The 14,586-nt window shown below is 36.9% G+C and overlaps 2 protein-coding genes across 2 annotated transcripts in view; one reads left to right on the forward strand and one right to left on the reverse strand.

Moving 5' to 3' along the window:
- Window positions 1–307: 307 nt before the first annotated feature.
- Window positions 308–14,586, forward strand: part of TDRD9 (tudor domain containing 9) — a 232,373-nt gene continuing 218,094 nt past the window's right edge. The window contains exon 1 of the mRNA XM_027849264.1: window positions 308–508. Coding sequence (XP_027705065.1) covers window positions 308–508 — 201 coding nt within the window. The remainder of the gene's footprint in view (window positions 509–14,586) is intronic.
- On the reverse strand, window positions 8,496–9,781 carry RD3L (retinal degeneration 3 like). The gene is made up of 2 exons (XM_027849265.1): window positions 9,483–9,781; window positions 8,496–8,781 (listed from the first exon to the last, which is right to left on the reverse strand). The coding sequence occupies exons 1-2, from the start codon at window positions 9,779–9,781 to the stop codon at window positions 8,496–8,498; spliced, it is 585 nt and encodes a 194-aa protein (XP_027705066.1).

Here is a 14,586-nt window from a genome sequence, read left to right on the forward strand (position 1 = left end):
CTTTTTCCACCACCAGAATTTCTCAGGTTTCCCAGCTCCGGGAGGGCTCTTTGAAGCCTGCAGTGTGAGCGCGCAGCACTCGAAGGGACCCGGTGGCGCACGTGCTGGGGGAGGAGCCCCGCCCCGTTGGAAGGAAGGGATAGGGGCGGAGGGCGGAGCTCGGAGGGCGGGGCTGTAGCCTGGTATTTCTTTGCCTCGCAGGCGTTTGGTTCGCCCCAGAAGCTCGGCGAAGCTCGCAGGGCTGGAGCGTGTCCGCTCTCGTGCTCCGTCCACGGGCCTCCGCGACTCCGTCCGCTCGGACACCGCCATGTTGCGCAAGCTGACCCTCGACCAGATCAACGACTGGTTCACCATCGGCAAGACGGTGGCCAATGTGGAGCTCCTGGGGTCTCCGCCCAACTTTCCTGCTGGCCCTCCCGGGCTTGGGGCGCAGGCTCATCGTGCTCAAGCCCGGGCTTATGCCCAGGCCCAGGCCGAGGTGGAGGCCGAGGCCCTGGCTCAGGCCGAGGCCGAGGCCGAAGCCGAAGCCGAGGCCGAGGCGAGGACCGGAGAGGAGGCTCGGCGACCGCCCTCGAGTGACCAGGCGGCGTCGGGAGCGGGCGGCAGCGTTGGCAGCGGACAGGCCCATGCTCGAGCCTTGGCCTCCCCGGTGGTTGGCGGGTAAGGGGCCCTGGGAACCCTCCTTTCGGACCCTTTTTTAGAAATGGGGAGGGGCTGTGTATTTGGGAGAGACGTAAAAAAGGGAAAGGACTCTCCAGTGGAGGGAGTGAACAATAGCAACCTATTTTTTTTTTAAGTTTTGTTCATTACCTTCCTTTTCCTTTTCACATCTATCATTCTTCGCAACCCCCTATAATAAAAAAGTATGATTAAGCCAAACCAACTAAGATATTGACCATGTCCAGTTACATGTGTCTCTCAAGGGCTCCATCACTCCAGGGAAATCAGGGGATTTACTTCAGCTTCACAGGCCCAGGATCAAGACTGGTTCATCGTATTGGCTTGGATTCTGACTTTTTTTTTAAGAGTTGCTTTCCTGTGGGCATTGTGGATAGTGTTCTCTTTTTTCTGCTTCCTTCCTATTAACTGTCAGTTAATAGGAGTCTAGCCAAGTTTTTCTGAATACTGTTAGACTTTTTTAAAAAATTAATTCATTTATTTTTTAGTTTTCAACCATCACTTCCAAAAGCTTTTGAGTTTTAAATCCTCCCTTCCTCCCCCCTCCTTTCCTTAGAGGGTATGCAAAATCTGATAGTAGGCTATACGTATACATTCCTGTTAAACATATTTTCACATTAGCCATGTTGTAAAGAAGAATTAGAACCAATAGGAGGAACCACAAGAAAGAAGAAACAAAACAAAACAGAAGGAAAAAAAGAGCAGATAGTATGTTTTGATCTGCATTCAAACTCCATGGTTATTTTTCTGGATGTGGATAGCATTTTCTGTCATGAGACTTGGAGTTGTCTTAGATCCTTTCATTGCTGGAATAGCTAAATCTATCAACGTTAGTCATCCCACATTGTGGCTGTTACTGTGTACAGTGTTCTGGTTCTCCTCACTTCACTCAGCATCATTCCATACAAGTCTTTACAGGTTTTTCTGAAGTCTGCCTCCTCATCATTTCTTATAGCACAATAGTATTCCATTACATTCATATACCACCTCTTGTTCAGCCATTCCCCAACTGATGGGCACTCCCTCAATTTCCAATTCTTTGCCACCCCAGAAAGAGCTGCTAAAAATATTTTTGTGCATGTGGATCCCTTTCTCATTTGTATGATCTCTTTGGGACATAGCCCTAGAAGTGCAATAGTCTCTCTCCTCCCTGATCAGTACATTCTTTATACCTGAGGTGTCAAAGTGAGTGCGGCTAGAACCAAATTAAAATGTAACAGGGAAATATTTAACAAAATATATAAATAAAATAAAATAAATAAAAAAACATAGCTAATATAATGTGTTTTTCTAAGTCTATATATGTTATATATATGTAAGTACATACATATATATATGTATATGTATTTATATCCCACCAGGATCCTTATGAATGGTTTAGTGGCCCAGATGCTATTTAAGTTTGACATCACTGTGCTACACTGCTGCCTAAGTGATTTTCCTTAAGCACAGATTTGACTATGTCACCCTACCACTCAAATTACTTCTGGGGTCAAACAGAAACTCTCCTTAGCTTTTAAAGCTTTTCACTACCTGGCCTCAACCTACCGTTCTACCCTCAATGTACTTTATTCTCCATCCCACAGTCTGTGATCTAGTCAAACTGGCCTTTTCCAACTCTTGCTCATTCTTGGCCTTCCACGCCTGGAATGTTCTTCACCTCACTTAACATCTTTCTCCAACAGTGAGCTCTAGTGCTGTCTTCTACACTAATGCTCTGCTGATCCTCCCACCCCCAACTGCCAGTACCCTTTCTCCCAAACTACTTAGGTTATTTCTCCTCTATATGAATTTGCCTTCTCCATTAGAATGTAATTTCCTTAAGGGTAAGGATTGTTTCATTCTTTGTACTCTTATCTCCAGTGCTAGGCACAGTATCTATACTTATTAAAAGTGCTTGTTGAGGGATTTATTCCACTTTCTGGAATTGAGGCTGTTGAGTCCCAAGGCCTTTTATATCCTTTAAATTCAGTGATCATTCAAAGTTAAGAGCACTTTCCACCTCTGACATTCACTTACCTTTTGAGCTATTTCCACTACTGGAGGCATGCCTATCTTGTTTAATTGGGAGGAAAAGAAGTCAGTACAATGGAAAGAACTCAGAATTTGAAGTCAGATGACTTGGGTTTGAATACTGCCTTTGCCACTGACTGGCTACTTTTATGATCTTGGGCAAATATCACTTTGCTTCTCTGGGCTTCTGTTTCCTCATGTGTAAAATGAGGAGGTTGGATTTGATGACTCAAAGGGCTTTTTTAGTTTTAAATCTGTGATTCTATTAATACATAATCTTTTCCTCCTCAGACTTGTCGTAGCACTTTGTCTGATTTTTCCTTGTGTTTATCACATTTAACCCTGCATTATACTCATTTGTGCGCAAGTTCTTAGTAATTAAAGCTATGTAGGGAATCTTGGAGACTATCTGGTGCAATCACTTCTTTTTATAGATGGGAAAACTCAGGCCTAAAGAGTAGCAGTGGCTTACCCAAGAAGACACAGGTACTATGTGGCTGGGGTTTATCTTCTTGCCTCCTATTATACTGTTAGATCCTGAGTCCAGGGTTTTTTGTCATTTTTTTATCTTAATATTTTAAGTGCTAAGCACAGTGCCTTGTACATACACATATTTAACACACATTAGTTGAATTGAATTAACTCATGTTTCTGTACAGTGCTTTAGAGTCTCTAGAACATTTTTCTAATTGAAACCACACTAATTTCCTTATAACTGCTAAAAAAAGTCTGCAGAAATAGTGGAGAAAATGGTATTGCCTTGAATGAGACATCAGTGAGGGATATGGGAAAATATTATTGTAACTTGATAAAGATTAAAGCATAGTAATTTTGTCATGGGCATTAATTAAGTGTAACCAAGGGCCGATTTCTAGTGGTCACAGGACATTCTAAGAACTGTTTTCTATGCCAGTTGCCACTGTGCATTTTACTGAATTAGTGAAGAACACATAAAACCTATTGTTTTCCACAACATATTTAATTTTCCTTTGCAGTTCAGTTGCAGAACTTCTGTTATGCTTGTGCAGCTGAATTCATGTTTGTTGAAACTAATATTTCATTTTCTTTGGGCACTTGTAGCTATTCATGTCTCGAAAGTGGCCTTGGAACTATAAATGATTTTGGTTCTAGGGCTTATTTTTGTATGGATAATATATTCATTTTTATAGAACTTTAAGGTTTGAGAACATGACTCACGACCCTGTGAGTTATATAGTACACGTATTCATTCCTATTTCCATTTTACAGGTGAGGAAACTGAGACCCAGAATCACAGGTCTGATAAGGTCCAGAGCTAGGACTCAACACCAGTTCTTGCTCTAAGTCTAGTATGTTTTCCGCTACTCCATGCTATTTTGTTCCTTAGCATGTTTTTGCTGATTCTACCATTTGGAATTTATTGACTAACAGTTATCCCAGCATTCTTGAGAATAATAAATACTTGACATTTCTAAAATAAAATGTTTACAACAACAACTCTCTTAGGTAGTATACAATATTTATTCCTATTTTATAGGTGAGGAAATGTAGGTTCAGAGAAGTTGTCACCTAATAAATTATAGTTTTATTGGCAAAGCATTGAGTTTCAGGGATACTACGAAGGACAAGGGGACAACCACATTTTTAAGGAACTCTCCACTTTTGAACAGCTGAAATAAGAGAATTTGGAGCTAGGATGGAACTTGGAGGTTATATATCTGTTCCAGGCCCCTCATTTTAAAGATGAGGAAACTGAAGTCCAGAGAGTTGGAGTGAAAATAAACTCAGAACCACAATAGGAACTCAAGTTAGAAGATTGCAAGTGCAGTGCTCTCTTCATTACACCAGAAGAGCACATTTTACAGAGCAATTGGGCAGTAAAAATTAATGTACTATAAACTGAGTTCAAGAAGTCATCAGAATGGTTTGGGTTTAGAGGAGAGTTTCCAGTAGAATTTTGAAGGAGGTAGGGGATTCAGACAGTTCACTTAGAGGAGGGGAAAGGTCAGGGCATAGTTGAAGATTACTGAAAGTAGGAGTAACAAGTCTTGTAAGCTACTGCAAGAGTTAGTCTGACTGAAGTGGAAGATTCTTCTTAACGGTTGTAATGAAAGATGAGTTTAGAGACCTTGGATATGAGTAAAGTTTCTAAGTTTTTATGGTGCACCTTGTTTTCATTTCAGTTCTGTTAGCACAGCACTTTGCACAAAGTTGGCACTTATTAAAAAGTTATTGAATGATAGATTTGGCTGGACTGCTCCCTCCTTGCTATGTAGATTTCCCATTTAGGATCCCTTCCTCTATGTGCTCCTTATCTTGTTTTGCTCTCTTACTTTTTTTTTTGCCTAGGCAATGGGGTTAAGTGACTTGCCCAGGGTCACACAGCTAGTGTGTGTTATGTGTCTGAGGCCGGATTTGAACTCAGGTCCTCCTGACTCCAAAACTGGAGCTCTATTCACTGCACCACCTAGCTGCCCCTCCTTTTACCTTTTATACCTCCCTTTGTATACCTTCTTAATCTTCCTTACTGTGACTGAAGGAGAGGAGAAGAAGAATGTAAACACTTAGATGCCATGTGTTTTGGTTACTTTTTCTGTTCAGAATTAAGTACTGGCTTCCTTAGAAGTCAAGCTCATAGTCATATGTTTATTAGATTTTTATTGCCTTTCCTGATCCCTGTTAATTCTAGTGCACTCCCCCTGTTGATTATTTCCAATTTATCCTGTGTCTAGCTTGTACGTAATTTTTTGCACGTTGATTAAGAGCAGACTCTTTTCCCTTTACTTGTATCCCAAAGCATATAATGCAGTGCCTGGCACATAGTTGGTGCTTATTATGTTTATTGACTGACTTAACAGACTGGCTATTGTGATTCTGGTCTAGTCACTTAAGTTCTCATTGCCCTGGGCACCTTTCTTAAGACTGAGCTGAAGTTCTGTGTTTGTAGAGGGAGTTTCCTCATTGGAAGTTCCCCAATGGAATAAAAGATCACAACCTCTCCTCTGCCCCAACCCAAAAAACTTGTTTGTAAGCATGCAGTAACCTTTCGATAGTGATTCCTTTATCAGTGGAATATGGGTATGCTGATTACATAAAAATCTAAATTAAACTTTTTAAAAAGCTAAGTTGGAATGGTTATTTCTTTTATAAAGATTCACTAGAGCACTGTTTCTCAAGTTGTGCTGCAGGGAAACCTAAAACACACCTCAAGTCTGCTTAAAAAAATGAACCATGCTATTTGTTAATAGGCGTAAAAATAATTTTAGAGGATTTTGCCACAAGGGTTCTGCTAAAGATTTGTTTAAGCTGAAGGGTTCTACCACTGTGAAAAGTTTAAGAGCTGCTGCACTAGAGGATGCTTGGAAAAATAGTAAGCCTCTCCTTAGAATGCCTAAAATATGAGAAATACATCTCTTGTGAAAATTTGTCTAAAACAATACTTTCCTAGTTGGTCATTTCTTTTTTCTTTCCCCTGAAAGTTTGGGCCAGAAGTATCCTTTGATTATCTTGTTCATTCTTTCAAGCTTTTTGAAAAGCTTGGATATTCTGAGGAAATTAATTTCAATGTTTTTCATTTTAAGTTCAACCAAAAATTTTGATTAGCAAAAATTTAATTTTAATTCTAGTTTAGACTTGACTTTTTATATTACTGTCGTGTAGTTAGACTTCACTGAAAGAATACTACATTAAGTGCTGGAGGAAATGCAAAGTCAGTATAATAAGGTAAGTTGATTGTTGATCAGGAATTCCCCTGATCCACCCCCATAACTATAATGTAAAATGGTACCTGGTTAGTTTAGAATAAAGACTCTGGTGATAGTGGATAGGACTGTAATTACAGAATCTGAGTTTGAAGGGACTTTGGAGGTCATGTAGCCCAAACTCTGTCTTATTAGGGATGTCATAAAGGAGATTTCTATCAAGTAGGAATCCTATGTATTTTCTTTCAAGATTTCCAGTAACTCAGAACACAGTATTTATGGAGGAAACTCATTCCACTTTTAGTTATTAGGAAGTTTAGCTTTTGAGCCTGAATCAAGTTTCTTTACAACTTCTATACATTGATCTTTTTTGTCATTCCTCACCCCATCCTTAATGGTATCAAGAGGAACATTTTATGAAGCCTGAGTCTCTTTATTATGGTCTATAGTCTTATCAAGTGGGAGCGAATATAGTTGATTTTTAAAAGATCTTGTTTCTGATCTAGGGGATGGAAAAGCATTGATAAAGCCTTGTTTGCAAATATTTCTGGGTCTCTGAATTGGCATTTGCCCTCTCTCAATAGACACCTAGAAATCCTCAGGGAGTAGCAGGCTTCTTGTTAATGAACCAGGTTTCATTTAGAACGTTTTCTGTCTGGAATGGCACAGTGAATAGGGGATGAGTGTAATCCAGCTATTTCAAGTTCTTAGAGCAGACTTGAGTCTTCAACATTTGTTTTGTGCCCGTGTACTCTTATAGTGCTACATTCTCTCCCTTTTTCATTCTGGACCTGGGAAGGACACAAGACTTTAATTCAACCCCTAATTTTATAGATGAGGAAGTGGAAATCTGGAAAGGTGGTATAAATGCTCTGAGATGCCTCCTTTTTCAGGGGCTTACATCAGAAGGCTATTGAACCTGTGTTTTTCTCAAAGATTTAAGCTTCTCCAGAAAAAAAATTGTCATAAATAACAAATACAAGAGGAAGAGAGATGAGATATTAAAATATGAAATTTCCTTTGGGTTTATTTGGATCCACAAATGGATTTATTTATATTTGAGTCATCTTGATTTTTGTTAAGGCCTGCCCTTGTGTACACATTTATTGATACTACTGGATTTGAGATTTAATTCAAGCAAAACCAAAATTTTTAAAAGAAGTTTGGTGAGGGAAAAAGAAACTGGAGCTTATGCATTTACCTCCCTCCCTGCCCCTGTATAGAGGTCTTAATTTTGGAATTTAATTCTTTTTTGTTTGTATGTTTATTTAGAGATAGAACTCAAATTTTAATTTTCTTCACATATTTGCTGACCTTAAGGCCTTGTGTAAAGTCTGTCTCTTGGGTACTTACCTTCTTGAATGGTTCAGATCCATGAGCCTTTTTCATTCTTTCACAGAATTATTATAAATACCTGAATTATAATCTTAAAGTTAAGTTATTTTCACATTTTGCTTGAGCTGAGAGGGAAGCCTATTTGAAGTTAGTGTATAATTTTTGTTCTAGGAGACTACCAACTATTAATATTAGATTAATTTAAATTAATTGAATTAAATAATATATTAAATGTTAATATAAATATTAAAACCCAGACCATTTCCTTTAGTTAATCTAGAGATTATATATGCATTTTAGGATGCTGCTTGTGTTTTAGATCATTGTTATGTTGTGAGTACAATTGATAAGAACTTTAAAACATCCATTTTATTCTACATGTAGCTTTTTTATGTAGATATTTTTTAAAAATTGTCCTTGCTATCCACGCTTTACAAAGTGTTGGTTTCATTTTAAGTACATAAAATTAGTTTGTTTTCTGTAGTATGTGTTAGAGGTATGATAAAAACAAGGAAATACTTCAAAGATTTACTTAAGAGAACCACAATATACATTTTAGTTAAACATTACTGCTAAATGAAAACATATTTTTTGTACAATAACTAAGGTTAGTTCTAATTATAGAAAATATAAGGACATCCATAAGAGTTGTAAACCTTTTACCTTGTAACAAAGGGAAACATGAAATCATCACATTTTCTTATTTCTAAGCTGTATTTCATGTTGTGGGTTCAAGTTTAAAATCATACAAATGAATACTTGAGTGATGATGAGTGATTAAGTTGATGGCTAGTAATATGGAAGATTCCATATTCTCTGTGAGAATGTAGGGAACATATTTTTTGTATTTTTATCAATGTAACTTGAAATAGTGGGAATTTCTTCTTTATCTGAATTCTTGGTACTTTCACCTAGAACTCCAAAGTGGACAGAGCGGTTTGTATTCTCTGTGTCTTCTCGTTCCTCTTGTTGACTTTGTTTTTCTGCATTGGTTAGAAAATCTCTCAGCACTTGCTTGAAGATGTAGACTATTTCCCATGGCAAAACATCATTTTCTGCTAAAACTTCTCGAAATCTAGAAGAAAAACTAGTAATGAATATCTAGTTTTGAAATACTTTCAGTATTTGTAGTTCCATTTTAAAAAAAATCCACAAAGCCCTGGTCAAAGAGATTTTTGTATATTTTAGGATTAAATTTTTTTCTAAGGAAGGATTAAAATCCATTAAAGTTTTGTTAGTTTTCACTTATGTTTTGTTGACATAAACTGACTTTACCCTGAAGGGTTTTCTGTATAGAAAGAACATAAGTTCATTCTTCTTTTATCATTCTTATGTGGCCTTTGAAACCTTATGCAAAAATTTTAGTGGAAGATTTCTGAAATTAAAGTAGTTATTGCTAGGAAAGTAGTGACCATTATCTAAGTGATTGAAAAAATTAATGTAAAACCATTGTCACCTGTAGGATTATGATTTTAAATGAATCATTTCTAAGCTCAAAATCAGTATTAAATAATATAGGACCAATGATAGTGTAGAAATTGTGCAAAAGGTAATATTTGTTATACAAAAAAGAATAAATCATATTTTCTTTTGGGCTATGCAGAGTCATAAAAACATACTTTATCTAGAGGGACTATTATGTATTATGGTTGCTATCTTGTTTGATGACTACAGCTAAAGAAGTTACATAATTGCTTAAAATTTCCAGTCTAAGTAAATAAGGAGTTTAAGACTAATGCCTGTAAACGTCTTAAAAAAGGAATCCTGTATTTATACCTGCTGAGAATAGTTCCAGTCTGGCAAGGTTGAACTTGTGAGCAGAGAGCTTCAAGCTGTCTTTGTTCAGTAGCTGGGATGGTTGCTTGGGGATTTTGGTAGTTTTTTAGCCAGTTGTAATCCACACCAGTTTTTTTCACTTTTTGTTCATTTTCAATCTCTTGTATTAATCTCTCACGTTCTTTTAGGTGCCATGTGAGTTCTCGAAGTAGAGTCTTTGTTACTGTATCTGAACCTGGATGGTGTGTGGATTTATGGGATTCTCTTTTTGACCACTTCATCCAGCTAAAAAGTGGCATTTTATAATCTGGAAAAATCACACACATTTATTAATTGCACAATAGACTCTAGAATCATTCTAGGGCAGACTTAGAAAGCGTTTGATAAATTTGCAGTAGATTTGTCATAGAGTAATATTTCATTGTACAAGTTCAAAATAAAATTGGAAAAAATAAATTATGAAATCTTCTAATACACAGGCAGGTTTTGGCCAACAGGCAAGAGAGCTTAAAAACTTGATAAACTTATATTTTGTTCTCATAAATATGTTGTTAGTACAGCTAAACATTTTTCCCACTAGAATTATTCCAGTTTAACAACTTCTAAAATAATTGGTAATATTTACTACCATGAGTACTAGTAAATAAGATTCAGTGTTTAGGAGAGGATTACCTAAGAATAGGTTTTTTTTGATCTATGTTGTATAAAGAAAAAAATGAAAACATACCTGTTAAGTTGTTACCGTCCAGTGTGTGGTGGTTGTGGTTGAAAGGAGTTTTGCTTGAAGTAGAGATTTTATTCAGTTATATCCTGTTCTCTTGGATGTGTCCACTGTTGAGAGAAGCAGCCTGTCTTATTTAATTAGCCTTTTAAACTGAGTTCGTGATAAATTACTTTCCCTGTTGGGAATGTGCTTTTGATTTCTTTGTTGATGAGGCTGCTGCTTATTTCATCTTGTTTGATTAAAAAATATAACTGACTTTATTCTCCATGAAGTCCATTAAGATCTCCTACCTTCTGAATGTAGTTTTGCCTGTGGAAGCAATCTGAAACAAGTAGGTACAGATACAGATGTTTGCTTCAAATGCTTGCAAATATATTGTTGGTAGTGAGATGAATAACAGTAGTCTGAAGCAACTACAGATGTGCTCCTAGCTAAAGTTAAGACTGTCGCATGATGTGATGCTTTGCTGTGCATAGCTGTAGGTCACAGTTTAATGCTGTATTTTTATGCCTGTAGAGCTCTAAAAATAACCATGTTGCTTTTATTCTGTAGCTAAACTTTCAGGCCATTTGGAAGCCAGGTCACTATCTTCTTTAATTGAAGATGGAGAAGTAAGTTTGACTTCATTATTAAAACTTGAAAATTAAATGATAACATCCCCTTGCCAGTGAAATACTGTGAAAACTCATTTTTATTGAGCAGATCTAGTCAAAGAATCCTGAGCAGGCAGCCATTCGTGTGATTTTTAGCAACTTGTGTTCATTTTTTCTAAATACTAATTATTTTTTGTTTATATATTTAAACTATTATAAATGTTCATTAACATTTCAAATATTTTAAATTGTAAACTTTGAAATATAGAGTATATGCTTTAAATTCTTTTAAAAGTTAAGATGATTCTAGTAGGCCATTGTAATACTTAAGGGTCAGAATATTAGAACTTAAAATGCATTGATAAATCATGTCAGAATAAACTATTAAGACTTAGCATATTAAACTTTGTCACAGTATATTTTCTCCTTTCTTTTGAGAATTAAAGGTAAAATACTAGATTTTTCTTTTACATTTGTTCTATTTGCTATTTGCTATAGGGAAATATATTGTAAGTTGTAAAGGTCACTTTGTGATATTGCTTTGTGGATAAGGTCTTTTCTTTGGAAAGCATTTTTTCTTTATTACTTTTTTCCTCTGCATGTTTAATTGAACTATGGAACAGCAGCCTTTGTTTAAAGCAGATCTAGATGTCATGCAACATAAAGAATGATGTGTGTGGCCATTACTATAGCTGATATTACTTGTACTTTGGGAAAATTCAGATGTCAGGATTCATTATATTCAGCTGGGAGGCTTTCACATTGCATTGTACATGGTACTATGAAAAATGAAAGGAGTTGGGTTTATAATGACAGAAATGTCCTACCAAATTTTCTGATAAAATTTAAATGATTCTTGCCACCTCTCTCTTTAAACTATCTTGTTGCTGCTGTTTTTTCCTGAAAGCATGTGACTTATATTATATCAGAAGTATAATAGAATAGAATATTCCTAAAGTGAGTGGATTGTAGGGAGATATATATGTGTATATCTCCATATGTATATAGAAATGCATGCATGCACCTATGTTTATATGTGACACGTGCATGCACGCGTGACACAGGGAATGCACACACGTGTGTGTACATGTGTTTATGTCCATATGAATATACACACGTGTTTATATATGTGTGTGAGTCCAGACTCCTTAGCCTTAAGGCTCTTCTCAAATTGAAACATTGCTGGTTGGGATGGAAGTACCAGAGGATGAAATAAATTGGATAATGAGCGTATTAAAAGAATTGAAGGAAGTCTGTAATTCAATAAAAGAAGATACTGTAGTTAGGTATGTATATATATTTGTATATATCTCTTTGAGAAGAGATGAAAGAACAATTAGGAAATATAAACTAATACTGTACCTGAGAACAAAAAACAGTGGGAATAGCAACCAAGAAAACAGAATGAAGAGCATTAAATGGATAAAAATAAAATTAAAGTACAATCTTAGAATGTAATAGGTCTTAAAAAGCAACCAACAAATATTCATGAGATGTCATGCATCTGTTTGTTTCCAGATTTGGAAAACAGAAGGAAGCACAAATCTTAGTGTAATTGGACTTCTAGATTAAAACACTGAAAAAGAAGAAAAGTTAAATATTGTATTTTGAGTAACTAATTGTAGAGAACTTCCAGAACAGTCAAAAATGGACAGTAACACACAAGTAGAAACTGTATAGTCCAGTATGGAGAAATTCTAACTATACCTTTCCAAGGCAAATGGTTATTAAATTTCAGAATTTGAGAGAGCTAGGGGGGAAAAAAAACCTAAGAATTGAGAAGGTGGGAGGATGGTGGTTACCTTCAATAGAAATAGGGAGACTTGGAAGGAAGAGTAAGTGTAATTTGGAGGAGGATGGGCAGGAAGGAAAACATAATCAGTTTTGTTTGGACATGTTGAGTTTCTGATGCCTACAGGACACCTAGGTGGAGATATTTACCAGGCAGTTGATGATACAGTATTTTTTTTTTTTTGTGAGGCAGTTGGGGTTAAGTGACTTGCCCCAGTCACACAGCTAGTGAGTGTTATGTGTCTGAGGCTGTATGATGATGTAGTATTAAAGTTGGGGAGAAATTAGGAATGGTTCTATAGATTTGGAACACTCAATGTAGAGAGATGTGATTAATGAGAACAGTAAGGAGTTGAATGTAGAGGGGAAAACTAAAAAGAGGGCTTTGCTTTCTTCACTGTCATGGGGATGCCCTTTTTTGTAGGGTAGGAAATGCTGATCTAACCGAAGAACAGAGAAGGAAAGCGAGACTAGTAGGAGGAAGAAGAGGACAGAACAATGTCACAGGAACAAAGGGAGGAGACAATATTTTCTCACCTCTGCCTTGCTTCTTTCAAGGCTAAGCTCAGGTGGTATCTCTGACATGAAACCTGTCCTGAGCTCTCTCTCTTGTCTCTTGAAGTGTCAGTGCTCTCTCCCCCTTCTGAAATTTGTATGTTCTTTTGTGTTTACTTACCTGTTTTTGTGTTGTATCTACCTACAATGTAAGGTGTTTGAGAGCAAAAACCATTTAGTTTTGTCTTTGTACACAGTGACTATCGCAGTGCTACGTATGTAGTTAGTACTTAGTAAATGTTTATTGAATTGAATATTCCGGAGAAAGGGATGGTCAATGATGTACAAAGTTGTGGAGAAGTTGAGAAGTGTGAAGACTGAGAAAAGTTCAAAGGATTTAGTGTTTAGATCAGAAGTCTGCCTTGTTGCATTTTTAAATACAATAAAATTAATTAAAAATTCTCAAGGGATGTACAAAAACAAGCACAGTTGGGCCTGTAGTTTGCTGACTTCTGGTTTAGATTATCTGTAATCTTTGAGATTGAGGTTTCACTCAAGTGATGGGGTCAGAAGCCAGATAGCAAAGGGCTGACAAGTAATGGAGGAAGCTTGAGACAGCAGTTGGGCAGAGAAAGGGAAGAGTCACATAGGATGCTAACTTGAGAGCATGGTAAATCAAGGTTTGAGAATGTGTGATGCCTGTGCAATTGACAATGGGAAAGAAATGAGTAGATACAGAGATTGAAGACAAGGGAGGGGATGGGCTGAGGGTACTAGGAATGAGGTAAACTTAGTAAAGAGAAGTTAATAAATACATTCAACTGAGAGTCAGCATGGTGGACAAAGAACTGGTCTGGGAAACAAGAAGACCTATGTCTTCAGGTCCTACCTATGTCTTGCACATACTGGTTGTGTGATCCTGGGCAAGCCACTTAACCCTTTAGTGCTCTGGTAACTTTTTAAAACTATGCATTGTCTCTATGTTTAAAAAACAAGCAAATGAAGAAATAAAACCTCTATGTACTACAAAGAAAATGAGAAGGCACTTAAATGCTTACTGACTGATTGACTAATGGGCCTACATCAGTAGGAGTTTCTTCACTTGGGGGCTCCCTGTAGTTTGTCCTGTGAACTGTTTTCTTTTTGCTCTGTATTATCTCAAGTGGTGATCTTATCAGCTCCCATGGGTTCATTTATCATCTCTAGGAAAATGATTTTCATATCTGTAATATCTAGCCCTAGTCTCTCTCCCAAGCCACGGTCCCTATGTCACCGATTGTCTTTTTTTAACATCTCAAGCTGGTTGTCTCATAGGCATCTCAAAATAACAGTATCCAGAAAAGAGATCATTATCTTTCTCCCCAAATTCCTCCTGCTTTTCTGAAGTTTCCTATTACTGTTGAGGGCTCTACCATTTTCCCAGGTAATCAGGGTTGCAATTTTGGTGTCATTCTCAACTCTTCACTTTCACTCAATCCCACATACCTTATCAGTTGACAAA

The sequence above is a fragment of the Vombatus ursinus genome, unplaced genomic scaffold (genome assembly GCF_900497805.2).
Source record: "Vombatus ursinus unplaced genomic scaffold, bare-nosed wombat genome assembly UNPS02007284.1, whole genome shotgun sequence".
Lineage (NCBI taxonomy): Eukaryota > Metazoa > Chordata > Mammalia > Diprotodontia > Vombatidae > Vombatus > Vombatus ursinus.